General features: G+C 38.5%; 1 protein-coding gene across 6 annotated transcripts in view; it reads right to left on the minus strand.

The window, feature by feature from the left end:
• GPD2 (glycerol-3-phosphate dehydrogenase 2) overlaps positions 1–16,143 on the minus strand; it is a 165,790-nt gene that overhangs the window by 100,515 nt on the left and 49,132 nt on the right. For 3 of the 6 annotated variants that reach the window (XM_058441852.1, XM_032755668.2, XM_032755667.2), the window contains exon 2: positions 8,023–8,132. The exons of 1 other annotated variant lie outside the window; for it this stretch is intronic. In XM_058441852.1, the coding sequence (XP_058297835.1) occupies positions 8,023–8,124 (102 nt within the window). In that variant the 5' untranslated portion in view covers positions 8,125–8,132. Of the gene's footprint in view, positions 1–8,022; positions 8,133–13,884; positions 14,020–16,143 lie in introns of those variants that run through there. 2 more of the 6 variants (XM_032755669.2, XM_032755670.2) reach the window with 2 other exon arrangements.

Below are 16,143 nucleotides of genomic sequence, written 5' to 3' on the forward strand. Positions count from 1 at the left end.
AGTTGGGGGGCTGAGGCAGGAAGAATTGCTTGAACCTGGGAGGTGGAGGCTGCAGTGAGCCGAGATCGCGCCACTGCACTCCAGCCTGGGTGAGTGAGACACTGTCTCAAAAAAAAAAGTTAGGGGTGGAGGGGGGTGGAAAGATTGCTTACAAACCTATGCAAAATGCCTCTGCAGATAGAATATTGTTTACTCAGGGAGAACAAGAAAGTCTAGTAGCCTGAATTGACTTACAAAGTTAAAAGCAATCTGATAAAAAAAAAAAAAAAAAAAAAAGCAAGCAAATGTGTCATGTGATAGTTTCAGCTACAGCTACATCAATGCTCAGGAAGAGTTACACTGATTTCAAACCCACAGATCCTCCTTAGTTCAAGAACCTGAAGAATGTTTCTAATTGAGGTTAAATGATCGAAAATGTTAAGGTGTTCAAAAGATAAACAAATTGTTATATTCAAACAAAGAAACTGCTGAAAAGCAATGCTTAAGTGGAATTTTTATAATTTAAATTGTTTCTTTATTTTCTTTTTTTCCTGCAGATGCCACAAGATTAAATTGTTTCCTAACTGACATCATATCTTAGATACTATGCTTATGATTTTGATTTCTCTTCAACCAATACTCACTTGAACTTCAAGTTTCTCTACCTGTTTATCTGTTTAGTCACCAATATAAGCAAAAGTGTGCCAACCAAAAGTTCAGCTATTTTTTTAAAACTCTGATGTTATATCTTTCTTATTATGCCTGACAAGGCTAGGTCTATTTCAAATGTTCATATCCTACCTCAGGGGAAGGGAAAGAAGTAAAGCAGATACTGAAGACCTGCTATGTGCCAGGTACTGTGATCACTGATTTGTATGTATTGACTTAGTGCTTGGCAGAGAAAAAAGCCTGTGAGTAAAGTTACATTATCTTTATGAAGAAATTGGAATTCTGAAATTTTTTATAACCTACACACACAACAACAGGTTCACCAAAACCCAGCCACACTCATATAACAGACACATTCAGGAAGCTAAATTTTGCTTTATTTGGGGTCTATTCAAATAAATCCTAAAGTAGATCTTATTTTGACTAGAGTTGTTCATTCTTTTTTGTTATTTTTGTTTTTTTGTTATTGTTGTTGTTTTTTGCTTCTTGTCCAATCTTATCTTTTGCTACTGACTTTAAAACTTCTGAGTCATTGGTACTACTAATCAAAAAGTACTACTTTGTTAGAACTCTTACAAATAAGGTATGGCGAGGGAGAGACTGAAATTACAAGTTAAAACAATGTTCTCAAAATTCCTGCTGATTTTAATTACCCATGCATCACTTTGCCTCTCATTAGCATAAATATTTTTCCTCCTGGGTTTTGCTGACACTAACAAAGGTAGTATAGGCTTACCTGTATTTCAACTCACCTAACACGTCACTGTTATCAGGGTTTTTTTTTTTAATATTCCCTTAATTAACACATATAACAAAGTGAACTATAGTATTTCCTAAGCCACGCCCAAGCACAGAGAATTGATGTCTCTTACAAAGTGAGAGGTTATTTTGCAAATCATGAAGATCCTGTCATCAACACCTATTACAATATCAACATGCTTGAACATCACTGACTTTGGCAAAGAAGAAATTAGTTTAATTGCATTCCATTTCAAGCTACAATGATACATAAAAATTCAGATTTATTCCCCCCCAAAAAATTAGAGGTTTTTTCCCTAATATTGCCTGTTTTTAAAGAATGTTTCACCACAGAATTTCAATAAATGGCATTGATATTAATTTATCAAAGGGACTATATTCTTGTTAACTTTTTAGCAACATATCAGTTATATAAATCAAGTATGCCATAATTCACATAAGCCTACATAGAAAAAAAGAAAGAAACAGTGGGAAATTCAAGGAACTTATTATAACAGTTAGAGAGGTTAAGTCAACAATTGGGGTTGATATTCTTGCTCATCCTCAGATCAGGAAGCAAGCAGAAAGGAAAACAGAAGAGTGTTGGTACCCCTGTCTTTGAGCCATTTCTCCTATAACCTAAAATGAAGGATATACCATTTGCTACTAATCCCAAAAGTTTTAACAAAGTGTCTGTGAATTCAAGGTCTCTAGTGACAAGAGCAACTTGTTTGCTGACTACAATCGCACTTTATATTCATATCTCTTGGGAATCTCATAAGAGGTAACACTTTTTGCAAGCTTCCTATGTTCCAGGAACTCTCCCAGGCTTCACTGCTTTTTAATAAACCTGTGCAGGAAGTACCACTGTTATCCCTGTTTTATAGAAGGGAGAAAATGAGGCTGACAGAATTTAAGAAAATCACCTACAGTCACTCAGCTATTAAGATATAGAACTAGCTGTTCACGATAGCCAAGATATGGAATCAACTAAATGTCCATCAACAGATGACTGGATAAAGAAAATGTGGTATATGTATACACGATGGAATACTATTCAGTTATTAAAAAGAACGAAATAGGCCAGACACAATGACTCACGTCTGTGATCCCAGCACTTTGGGAGGCCAAGGTGGGTGAGCTTGAGCTCAGGAGTTCAAGACCAGCCTGAGCAACATGGCGAGACCCTATCTCTATTTAAAAAAAAAAAGAAAAAGAAAAAGAATGAAATCCTGTCATTTGCAACAACACAGATGAGCCTGGAGGACATTATGTTAAGTGAAATAAGTCAGGCACAGAAAGATAAATACTTCATGTTCTGACTCATATCTAGGAGCTAAAATAAACTGAGCTCATAGAAATAGAGAGTGGAACTGTTGGTATTAAAAGCTGGAAAGAGGAGGGGAGGGGGAAGACAGGGAGAGGTTGGTTAATACACACAAAGTTACAGCCAGATGGAATAAGTTCTAGGGCTTTGTAACACTATATGCTGAATATGGTTAACAATAATTTAGTGTATATTTTCAAAAAGCTAGAAGAGAGGATTTTTAATGTTCACAACACAAAGAAATGATCAATGTTTGAGGTGATGGATATGCTAATTACCCTGATTTGATCGTTACATGTTGTATACATGCACAGAGATATCATTCTGCATTCCATAAATATGTACAATTATAACATGTCAAACAAAAATAAAGGGATAAATACGTAAATAAATAAAGGTAAGGAAACATACCTCAAAAAAGAAAAGTACAGCTAGGCAGTCTGCAGAGACTGCTCTAAAGATCACACTCTTGGCCTTTTTATTCTGTTGCTTATGAATGGCACACCAATCAATGAGAATTTCTTACTTCCCTGATTCTAAGAAGATCATTCCTCCCATTAAAAAGAGACCTTGGGAGGAATGATCTTCTTAGAATCAGGGTGCTTGTAATCCCAGCTACTTGGGAGGCTGAGGCAGGAGAATCGCTCGAACCCAGGAGGCAGAGGTTGCAATGAGCTGAGATCATGCCCCTGCACTCCAGCCTGGGCAAGAAGAGTGAAACTCCATCTCAGGAAAAAAAAAAAAAAGAGAGAGAGAGATCTTGATTTCCATATTCTGAAGCCCACTCCTTGCCTATTTATGGTGCGCGGGGAAAAAAATTTTCACATCCGGGCTTTGAGAAAGCTCTCAGTGGTTCTCAAGTTTTACCTCGGCTCACAAAGCCTCCACACCTTCAGACCAGGTCATGGAACGAACAAACCTAGAATGTGTTATGTGAGAAAGACCACTCTTCTGACCCGAATAGATTCTTGTCATATCAACCACATCACTGGGGTTAAAGAAAAGCCCACATCATCACATCAATTTTTCCAGTTAGGACCTAGAAGGTATGAAATAAATGTTAACTTTTAAAAAAAAGTGTTAAACAGTGCCGTTGGGCTATAATGAAAAGAAAAAAGACTAGGGTAGCCCTGTGTGAAATCCCTGTACTCCTTCCCACTCTATTCTTGTTTCATTCTCCCTGGCCACTCCCATCCCAACCTTCCCATCTTCCTGAGGACTCCTCATGGATCCCTGACTTTAATGCTCTCTACTTCTGTTGCTCAAAAAGGTTTGCTTGTTCTAAAAGTATCCCATGACCCCTTTTCCTAATTTAAATTTCCCTCTTCATCTACTCCATTCTCCCACCAGCCTGGAATTAGAAAAAGGAGACTCCTCTACGAAGTGCTACTTCCTTTCACTAGACCTTAGACTGGATAAGATGACCTCAAAGTTTCATCCAACTAAAAGTGTATTATTAAACCAACCTATGCTAAATAGTGAATCACAATCAACTTGATCTAAAAAATCGCTACACCACCACAGAGTGCCTGCTTGCTCCATTCCCAGTGGGGTTGGTTTCTTTGAGTGGTAAAATGCTTATATCGCAGTTCTAAGACTCTCGTTCCTTGGCATACAGCTGGTCTGGGGAGAAGAAAACTCAAGCTCCCTTTGTGGAAATTTTGTCACCTGCTTATGGGTGGAAAATAAAGAAAAGGGGACAAGAAAATGAAGAGGAAGCCACCTTAAGACCATGCTAAAACCCCTCAGATGCTTAACTGAGGAAGGCCTGGAAGGTGGACGTTATCTGTGGCCACAAACCTTCTTCCCTGCAGGTGGACACAAGCAAAAGAAGTCAGCCAACCTTCATCTCCTTTCCTCATCAACTTCCTTGATTGGAATTGAAGATTTAGGCTGCCTAGCTCCAAAAGAATAATAATAATAATAATAATTGCCCTCTCCTTAGGCTATAACAACCCTCGCATTCCTCTATCTCTTCTAAATCTGACCTGTTTCCCTTAGAAAATAAAAATAATAAACCTCTAGAGTTCACTTGGCTCAACAGTGGGCACTATTCATCATTGATAAACCTAAGTAATAGCATTGTTAATAATATGCTTGTATGAAGAAAAGCCACACCATGAAGTAGGGTGAGACAAAAGCATCATTGCTACCACCTCTAACCCCTAACCTGCTCCCAGAAACACCAGTCTCCATGGAGGCCTCTATTCTCCCACTTACAATGGCTCTGATTCAAGCAACTGCATTAAAGGTAAGTGAAACCACGTCTTATTCAATTTCAATCTGTCTTATGTTTAATTAATTTTTAAAGAATATACAATTGCTTTCTTTACAAATATAAGGTAATTTAACTATAGAATTGACTCAAAGGTTTTCAGGAGCTGACCTGGCACCTAAACACTCATAGTACTATCTTATCACCAAACATGTTCTAACAATGTACCAACTTTTATATTCAATCCATTTGTATTTAGAATATAGCCCCTTCTTGTATTTCAGGGAAGAAGCTTTGTCCTGGGAGTATCAAATGGCACAAGCCAGGGGCCAGGAAGACAGAGCATGCAAGAACACAGCAAAATGTGCCAGAACCAAAGTCAATAGGTGGCTCTCTAGGACATCAGGAACTTGGGGTTTCAAAACTAACTTATTCTTAATAAAAGGCAGTTTATCAATTGGAATCTTCTTAGGAAACTAGAAAAAATACAAAAATACAGTAGGTAAATATACCTGTAACAAGCCAATACTTTAAGCATCATTCTGCAGAAAAATGGAGCATACCTAGTCACATTTAAGGCCCCAGCTTCTACAAACAAAAGCGCAGCCAATTAATGTATCTCAAAGGGCAGATTTTTTTTGACTACTGAAGTCAAGAAAACTCCCCCCCTAGAATGGCTCTGATTGGCAGATATTTTCTGAGAGAGGACAGCTGAGTTAATGGAGGCCTGTGGTCATTTTATGTCAATGTCTGGAATAGGTTGTTTCCTCTTCTCATTCTTGCTTTTATTTTTTATTATTATTATTTTTTTGCCAGTCCCTACGGCTACATCACATCTGCTACCCCCCAAATACATGCTAATGGCAGTATCTTAAAGGGACAGGAATCACCAGAAAAGAAATGCACATAGTTGGATTTCTTATGCAACTCATTGATTGCATATGCCTGTAGTAATTTTTTTCAACAGAACTTGTCAGGTTAAAATTATAAATGACTTCAAGCTGCTGCTATCCATTTCATTTGGCTATTAGGGTGGTCAGGATGTCTAACTTAGGAAAGATAAAATGACAAAATGTCCCAGGAATCAATAGGTCTTTACTTTGCCTTGATTTTACTGAATAAAATCCACCTATAACTTGACTGCTTGGGGCCAGAGTCTCTTCTGTTTATTCTATTCTTTAAGATCAATTATTAGAGAGAAATCAAACCACAAAAAGGGATAGAACAGTGTTACCTAGGTACAAATTTAAGCTATAAACTCTGAAGTAGAACATGCTTACTGTGGTTAAAAGATATAAACCACATATAAATTTAGCAACAACTCATCATATTAGATATCGTGACCTTTGGCATTGGCATTTTTCAGTATCGTTTCAGATAGCACCAGTAAAGATGGCAGAAGTAATCTAATCCCTTAATGCCCATGTCCCAAACAGAAGTGCACTTCTGAAATAGCCTCAGCAGAAGCCACATGTTTTCACACTTGCTTTTAAGGAACGAAGGCAATCTTTTAAAAGAAAAGCATGATCAACGGATGAGGAAGAGTTTCAATACCAAGTCAGTGAATTAATAATACCATTGTACGTATCAAAACTCCACTATGAACCCAATCAATATGTATAATGATTATGTGTCAATTAAAAAAATAAAAACTGCAACATACATGCATTGAGAGTGATGTCCTCACAGTTCAGAAGGCAGAAAAAGACTAACACTAATCAAAAGACTATTACTGATCAAAAGACTATTCGATATCACCCATCTTTAGCAGGAATCACATAAAAATTGGCTTGTTGGGTTTTTTAATGATAGGCCAGCATACTAATTCTTCCTAATATGTGTTTTTATTTATATATTTTATTGATTGATTGAGACAGGGTCTCACTTTGTCACCCAGGCTGAAGTCCAGTGGCACGATCTCAGCTCACTACAGCCTCCACCTTCCAGGCTCAAGCAATCCTCCAACCTCAGCCTCCAGAGTAGCTGGGACTACAGGTGTACACCATCATGCCTGGCTAATTTTTGTATTTTTTTGTAGAGATAGGGTTTCACCATATTGTCCAGGCTGGTCTCAAACTTCTGGGCTCAAGGGATTTGCCTGCCCTAGCCTCCCAAAGTGCTGGGATTACAGGTTTGAGTCAGTGAACCTGGCCATAATAATGTGTTTTTAAAGTGATCCTCATTCAGGATATGGGGTTGCAAGCAATGAACCTGGTCCACCACCTTGTAGCACAAAGAAACAGAAACAAGAAGTATAAGACAAACCATGGCTTAAAGGCAGCCACAAAAATGTGAAAAATGAATCACTCAGTTAGAAATTGTTTGCCAAATTCCTTCACCTTCATCTTTGAGAAAGAAATGCACTACACAGCTAGTATCACAAAATGTCCTAATGACATGGGACGGAGGAACAAGAGACTGATACTAACTACTAAGGTGGTTGCCAGCATTTCAAGCCTGAAAAGAACAAAGCCATTCAGCAAAATTATTTCCTGGAATCAATTTGAACTATGGGAAGTCACAGTTGTAAGGTAAAGAAAAAAAAAAAGAAAAGAAACTGAACACTTTATAATATTTGGAAACTTCTTACCAATCTCATTTTCCTGGCTTTCCTTCATTTAAACTTTTACCTAATACAAAGTAATACTTCATAAGTAACTAAACCTTGAAGAAATAAAACCAGGATTCAGTTGAGCCTTTTCTTTTCCATTTCCTTTCTCAGCTGCCTGCCTTCTAATAAGACAAACTTTTGGCAGGAACATAGAAGGTATCCAGACATTTCGATGAATTAGACAAGGAAAGTCTAAATGAAGAAACCCTGGCACTCATAAATGAAGCAGTCTTTTAAAAACCAAAGAGCCAAAACACAGGCTAAATAATGCTTCCTGAAAAAGAAATTCACTTTTTAAAAAAGGAGATACACACAGTTCTCCAGGATCATTAAGGCACTGTTCTAAATTAGTATCTTTCAGATCAAACTGAGAAACGTCACAAGTAATTTCTAAACAAAACCGTTAGTGCACACATTCCCCATAGACAGCTCTTTAGCAGATTTAAGTTGCATACTGTAATCAACACAAGTACAGTTACTTACTTGTTTCCTTCTGTAATGAGCAAACTGAGAAAGTCCTAAAACAGTTGCAAGAGCACCTCCTCCAACAAGAATCGTCCCTTTCACTGCCTTTTGAAATGCCATTTCTTAGCCTACAAAGAAAAATAAGAAACAAAAAGAAGTTAATTGGGATGGTTATCGCATAACCATCCCAATAATAAAAAGACACTGTGTAGATTATGAAACCATGTTAAACTAGAAAAGAAAACATAAAATAAGGAAATTACTAACAAACCAATGTGTATACTGCAACTCAAAATAAATAGCCAAAAAATTCTGGACAAGGGAATTGATTACATAAAAGTTACTTTCTGGTTCGACAGGAATTAAAGAAAGAAAAGCAAATTAAGAGAAAACTGAGGATATTTAAACAGTATAAAGTCAAGAGAACTGTGAAAAGAAATGTTATTGGGTATTTAACAAAACTGCATGCCATACTTGTAAATTTGTTCCATACCTAATCCTCTCCTCAAGGAGAACCAGCAGAAAGAAGTCTTGGGTCACTCAACAAGACAATAAACATCAGCTTGCTTCAGGTTCTTTGGCAAGTGTTTAATTCAAATTGTGGTAAGACTCCCTTCCCAAGTTTTTCCCTTTCTAATGAAGTTTTCACTACAGCCAAAAGCCAGCAGTGTTATATTTCTATTATTGAAAGAGTCGGCTGAGCACGATGGCTCACACTTGTAATCCCAGCACTTTGGGAGGCCGTGGTGGTGGACGCCGGTAATCCCAGCTACTCAGGAGACTGAGGCAGGAGAATCACCTGAACCCAGGAGGCAGAGGTTGCAGTGAGCCGAGATCACGCCACTGCACTCCAACCTGGGTGACAGAGCTAGACTCCGTCTCAAGAAAAAAGAGTATACTTTACAGGTAAGAAGTCAGAGGTATTATGCCTTAATGCTTTCACAAACTGACCCATTTAACCTGCTGTAATTCCTTTCATTAGGGGAACTTAACAAAAAAAGTTTTCTTCTAGCCAGAGTTGCATGACACCAAAATTTTAAGACAAAACCCTCCAGATCAAGCACTCACTGTATATTTGTGCTCTCTGTATTTATATTTTTTTCTTTCTCTCTTTTTGTAGAGACAGAGTCTGGCGCTGTCACCCAGGCCAGAGTGCAGTGGCTCAATCATAGCAAACTATAAAATCAAACTCCTAGGCGAGTGATTCTCCCAAGTAGCTGATACTACCAAGTGCGTGCCGCCATGCATGGCTATTTTTTTTTTTTTTTTTTTCTGTAGAGACAAGGTCTTGCTATGTTGCCCAAACTGGACTCAAGCAATCTCCTACCTTGGCTTCCCAAAGTGCTAGGATTACAAACATGAGCCACCCCGCACTCGGCTCCACTGAATATTTCTCAAGTTCTGCATTGTGTTAGCTCTTAACTTTCTTTCCTCTCACTTGTTTTCCACTACTGGACTGATAATGGAATTTTCTAAAGTTTTGATGAGGACTTAAAAATTATTCTTTAACTTTTTCAGAAACTAAGAAGATTGCAAAAAAATGAAAATTCCACCAAAAATCCTTTTGTCCGCTTTCACTGTTAAACGTAAAAAGATAATCCTGTGTGATCAACTAAAAAAAATTCTAGAGTTGAGTAATTTGACCTGCCTAAGACTTTACATTCACAAAAGCAGGGAAACAGGGAAGCCACTACCCTATTTCCTTGTAGGGGTGGAGCACTGGCCTGTCTGGACAACACACATTACATTCTACTGATACCTCACAACTCAAGAAAACAATTTATTATGAAGGTAGTTTCAACTTAGGATACTAAAAAAACAGTATCTCAACATAAATTATGATACAGTTAAATATTTGGGTCCATACTGAATAAACTGTATCTATTATCATACTATCCTAAATAAAGAATTGCAATATAGTTGATAACTATGATTCTATAGAAAACTCATTTTAGGATACTATAAATTATATACTGATATGTGGTGGCATTTTAAAAATTTTTTTCTTCTGATCTCATTCTTCCTGACAAATTCCTAAATTCTAAACTTTATCTTTTTAATTAAGATTCTTCCCAGGATTAGAGCCCAGGAGTTTGAGCTTGCAGTGAGCTGCAATTGTGCCACTGCATTCCAGCCTGGGAGACAGAACAAGACCCTGTCTCTAAAAATAATTTTTAAAGATTCTAACCAGGAAAATATTTCACAAGCATATGTACTCTGCTGCTAGAGGTCTCTTCTTTACTGTCCCTTTGCTATATCAACCATCTTCTCTTTCCCAAATTATGCAGGATAGTGGGTGTATGCTGGTTAGGGGCCACCATTCATCATTCAGTCAACCCTAGGCAAAACCTTATATCCTAGGTTGCCGGGATAGTAAAAACCCTAACTTAGCAGGTACCCATTTGTCATAGCTCACTATCACCAATTGATGTACTGTTGCAAATGTTCACATGGGTGTCTATCACACAACAATGGAAGCCCTAGCAGCCAAGAGATAGCATGCCATCTGAAGGCTAACTGGGTTCCTCTGACAACTGGAGACAGAGAATAAAGTCCTAGTTCTATTTGCTGTTTACCTTAAACAATCCACATGCCTGACTCATAGCAGTGTGGTGGTCCCTAGGATATGAGTGTTGTGACTGATTGACTTATCACTGCTTCTGTCTTGTTGATAATGTCATTGTTGACCTCACAAAGGATACCACACATCAACATGGCCAACTCAGGGATGTTATATACAACACAGTCAATGAAAATGTTTCATTCTCAGAGTTGTTCATTCAGCCAGTTAAGTTTGAAGCTAGTATTTCCAAATGTGTGGGTCCCTGTGTTCCCTGCCTACCTGACAGTATTGTTTTAATTTGATTTGTCAGAGACCAAAACTTGCGAAGGAGGATATGTTCATGCATTTTCCCAATGAGCCACTAATACTATCAAAAAACTACATTCTCATGTCATCTTGCAGAGTTAGCAATAATATCAACTATAATCAGTAAAGAGTTTTCCTTTTTCAATAATTTCAAAAAATAATGTATGCTTGGGGGCTCATTATTTCTACTGTGATCAAATCCTTCTGTATAGTCATCTGGCTAACTCAAAAACAAAGGCAAGAATCAGTCAGTTTCACTTGACTGTGCTAAGATTATCATCATGATTGTTGTTATTGTTATGAATGTTACAATAACAATCACTGCCAGGTAACAGGTACTGTGCTTTTAATTCTTTATAAACATCAGCTCATTTCACCCTCACAACATCTAATTTCATAAAAGGGGCAGTGGTAGCTCAGAGGAAATGGAGGATTTCCCCAAAGTCACTGCCTACTAAGTGAGAAAACAAGACTGAGTTTATGTTCTTGAGCCCTGGGTGGTTCTGTCCTGCCTTTGGTCTCAAAAGGCAACTTCTCCCCAAAAGCTATACCATATTTTGTTGTCGCTCCCAAAAGAAGGCCCTATTCTCAAACAATCATCCAAATGTTCAGGCCCTTGGCATTTGGGTTAATCTCCAAGGCAATGAAGAAGTCTCTAGCAAAGTATCTACTAGCAATCTTCTGCCAGGTAATGTAAGAACTTTGTTTTAGGGCCGGGCACAGTGGCTCACGTCTGTAATCCCAGCACTTTGGGAGGCCGAGGTGGGTGGATCATTTGAGGTCAGGAGTTCAAGACCAGCCTGGCCAACATGCTGAAACCTTGTCTCTACTAAAAATACAAAAATTAGCCAGGCGGTAGTGGCATGCACCTGTAATCCTAGCTACTCGGGAGCCTGAGGCAAGAGAATCCCTTGAGCCTGGGAGGCAGAGACTGCAGTGAGCCAAGATTGAGCCACTGCACTCCAGTCTGGGTGACAGAGTAAGACCCTGTCTCAAAAAATAAAAAATTTAAAAAAGAACTTTGTTTTAATGCTGAAAGAATGAAATTTAGAACTATATAAACCATATGCTGTGGACAACATGTACCCATCTACCACTGTAAGGAGAAACGTTTTCACAATGATTACAAAAGAAAAAAAAAGATTATTTCCTTCTAAGTAACAGTTTTACTAGAAAACTAGCAAAGAAGGGGACCAAAAATATACACAAATCTTTACTAACTTCTGCAATAAATGTTCAAGGAAACCAGAGGGGAAAAAATATTAAAAAATAGAATTAGCTTATTTATCATAGCTTCAAATCCATGTTTTATAGCCTTTTAATTAAATCACATATATGCTGACTCAGGACTGGCTGCTGCATTGACATAGACCAGAGCTAGCTCTAATTCTTGCAAGGAAAACACCAGCTAAGTTGGCAAAACCTAAACAAATGGTGCTCAACTAAATATATCTGTGAGTTTATCAACTAACTGCCCACAAGCAATTAATCTATTTGTAGGATTAAATATCAAAGTGTGTCTTGTAACTCTGAACTCTGTCTTATAACTAGTTGTGCTATACTGAGTGTTATAAATAGTCTGATAGAAAAAAAAAAGCAAGGTGCTATATCATTTTAATGTTGCAAGAAATTGACTCTGACTAAAAGAATTAAAGAAGGCTTCAGTGAAGAGAGGATTTTGGAGAAGGGTCTTGAAGGGGAAAAAAAGAATTTGGAGGGGAGTGAGTAGGGAACGTTATAGAGAAAGACAACTGGAGGAGAAAGGGGAGCATCACGGTATGTTCTAGGCATACAAATAGTTATCTCATTTGGCTGGAGATGATGTGCAGCTAGAAATGGGGTTTAAAAAGAAGTCCAGGGGGAAGAGAGAGGAAGACTGTGTACACGTGAAGTAAGATATTTCTATGATATCCTGTTGGCAATGGGGAGTAGAGGCTGTAGATTAAGGAAGTAAGATGTTTTGTCTAACATTCTGTAAAGACTATTCAAGTAGATTTTTGTGTTGAAGCTTACAAAGGCAGAGAGACCAATTAGAGGGCAATGCAATAGATCCCGTGTGAGAGAAGAGCCTGGTTTAAGGCAACATTAAAGAGTGCAAATCTAGAGACTGATGTTTTGCACAACTCTCTAAGGACAGCACTCAATTAGAGAGCATGACAAGACCTGACAACCAATTACAGGAGGCAGCAGGAAGAGACTGAACACAGTAAGAGGTTTTAGTTCGGGCAGCTGGAAAATGGCCCCAACATTTCGATATTAAGATCTAGAAAGAGAAGCAGGCTTAAGGAAGAAGAGAAGCTCAGCTTGCAACTAAGAAAATTTGAGATCTTGACGGAACATCTACTCACAGAAAACAGCACAGATACATACTTGGGTCTAAAACTCCCAAGAGTAATAGGTATTTGGGAAACTTTTGCCTAAAACTGACAGATGTAATTGCTACACAATAAAATGTACTTACTGCCAGCAAACAAAAACTAAATTTGCCACTTCTCAAAGTTTGCTGACCTTTGTTTGTACCTGACTGCTGCAACCTACCTGGCTCAGCTCAATTCTTAGATGTCTTTGTATGGCTCCCATTATAGACAGTGACTTTTAACAAAGAACAACGCCTCACATCCTATTTCATGTAAGTCCCTGAGTGCACCCACCACTTCTGCCTCCTCCCATTCATGGGCAAGGCAACTATGCACAAGCAAATTTATTCCAGAACCACATCGCACTTCCTGGCCTCTGAAATCTCTTTAAAAAGTACTCACTCTCCTCCTCATCTTCTTGTCTTATCTTCTCTCTTCCAGAAGACTTACTTATCAAAACACAAACTTAGCACAAGTAAGAATCATGCAAATGGGCTGGGCCAGTGGCTTATACCTGTAATCCCAGCAATTTGGGAGGCCAAGGCAGGAGCATTGTTTGATATCAGGAGTTCAAAACTAGCTTGGACAACAAAGCAAGACTCCATCTCTATTAAAAAAAAAAATTAAAAATTAGCTGGGCATGGTGGTGCATACCTCTAGTTTCAGCTATTCAAGAGGCCAAGGTGGGAGGAATCATATGTGTCCAGGAGTTCAAGGCTTCAGTGAGCCATGATCATACCACTGCACTCCAGCCTGGGCGACAGAGCAAAACCCTGTCTTAAAAAAAAAAAAAAAAAAAAAAAAAATTCAAATGTTGAAAAAAAGATTCCATGCAAATACATTTATCACTCCTCTGTGGAATAAGCCCTGGGTCCCTTTGTCAGAGGCGTGTGAACCAGAGGAACTCCACCTTGAATAGGAGCTGGGTAAAATAAGCCACCCCTTGTTTAGCATATTATCAAGAAAGAACCATAAAAATAGGCAACCAGCAGCCCTGTGTCTATGGAGTAGTCATTCTTTTATTCCTTCACTTTCACTTTATGGACTCACCCTTAACTCTTTCTTGCGTGAGATCCAAAAACCCTCTCTAGGCATCTGGATGGGGACCCCTTTCCTGTAACACCTTTATGTTTACAAAAACTCTCCTATCTTTCTGGTTTCTTATATAGAAACCTCAATTACCTTTCTAATCCCCATGCTCTCCATTAGTTTAGAACTTCTCAGGGTTTTGATTCTTATGCCAGCATAGAAGTAAGCATATTTCTCTCCATCCCTTACAAGCATGACCAGTGGAGGGGCGGAGAGTACAGCTCAAAGATCAATTACAGAAGAGTAATTTCAACAACCAGCCTTGCTGTCCTCAGGGCATGTATTCTCCAGCAAGATATAAAGGCATCCCATATTGCACTCCCATGTTTATTGCAGCACTAGTCACAATAGCCAAGATTTTCAATCAACCTAAGTGTCCATCAACAGACAAATGAATAACAAAAATGTGGTACATATACACAATGAAGTAGTATTCAGCCATAAAAAAGAATGAGATCAGGCCGGGCACAGTGGCTCACGCCTGTAATCCTAGCACTTTGGGATGCCAAGGTGGGCAGATCACTTGAGGTCAGAAGTTCGAAACCAGCCTGGCCAACATGGTGAAACTCCATCTCTACTAAAAATACAAAAAAAATTAGCCAGGCGTGGTGGTGGGCGCCTGTAATCCCAGCTACTCAGGAGGCTGAGACAGCAGGAAAATCACGTGAACCTGGGAGGTGGAGGTTGCAGTGAGCTGAGATCACGCCACTGCACTCCAGCCTGGGTGACAGAGTGAGACTCCGTCTCAAAAAAGAAAAGAATGAGATTGTTTCATTTGCAACAACACAGGTAAAACTGGAGGACATCATGTTAAGTGAAATAAGTAAGGCACAGAAAGACAAATTTTGCATATTCTCACTCATTTGTGGAAGCTAAAAATAAAAACAAATGAACTCATGGAGACAGAGAGTCAGAGAGTAGAAGGATGGCTACCAAAGGTTGGAGATGGTAGTGAGGTTGGGATGGGGATGGTTAATGAGTATAAAAACATAGTTAGAATGAATAAGGACTAGTATTTGATAGAACAGGTGACTGCAGTCAACAATAACTTATTGTACATTTTAAAATAACGAAGAGAGTGTAATTGGAATGTTCATAACACAAAGAAATAAGAAATGCTTAAGGTAATGGATACCCCACTTACCCTGATATTACTGGTACACATTGCATGCCTGTAGCAAATTATTTCATGTACCCAAAAATATGTATACATACTATGTACCCAGAAAAGTTAAAAAGAAAAAAGAAATTAAAAATAAATAAAAGCCTTCCATGCTCTTCCAATCACCTACACTGAGAAATCCAGATGTACAAGGCATTTCAAACATTAAATAAAAACCCCAAGATGTAACCTAGAGGTGGCCCTTTAATTACTAAGCCCTTTACCTAAGCCTTTTGTGGTCCAAAGGTAGCAAATGCTCCTTACACTTCATCTGTGCAGTCACCTGCTTCTGTAGCTGTGCATGCAAAACCCACTCCTTCAACTATTTTGAGTTGTGTCACACGGTCACACCCATGGAAGGCACAACTCAGAGGGCCAGGCCTCACTCTCGCATACAAATCCAGTGACTTATTGAAGAAAAGTGCATGAGTCTTACAAAATAAGCGTATAGAACCTCATCGGAGAAGGTCCTAGCAAAAGCGTCTGTAATCATGGATAGCTTGACAGCAAGTCCACAGTAAAACAGAAGGAGTGAGCTCAAAAGCGTCTTCCCTCCCAGCAGCACCCTTTTAACTACAAAAGTCAAGATCTCTGGGTGGCTTGAACTAGATGTGTTTTAGCAAGCAAACCTTTAATTATTCCAATTAATGTGATAACAAATG

The sequence above is a fragment of the Hylobates moloch genome, unplaced genomic scaffold, assembly GCF_009828535.3.
Source record: "Hylobates moloch isolate HMO894 unplaced genomic scaffold, HMol_V3 SCAFFOLD_1, whole genome shotgun sequence".
NCBI lineage: Eukaryota > Metazoa > Chordata > Mammalia > Primates > Hylobatidae > Hylobates > Hylobates moloch.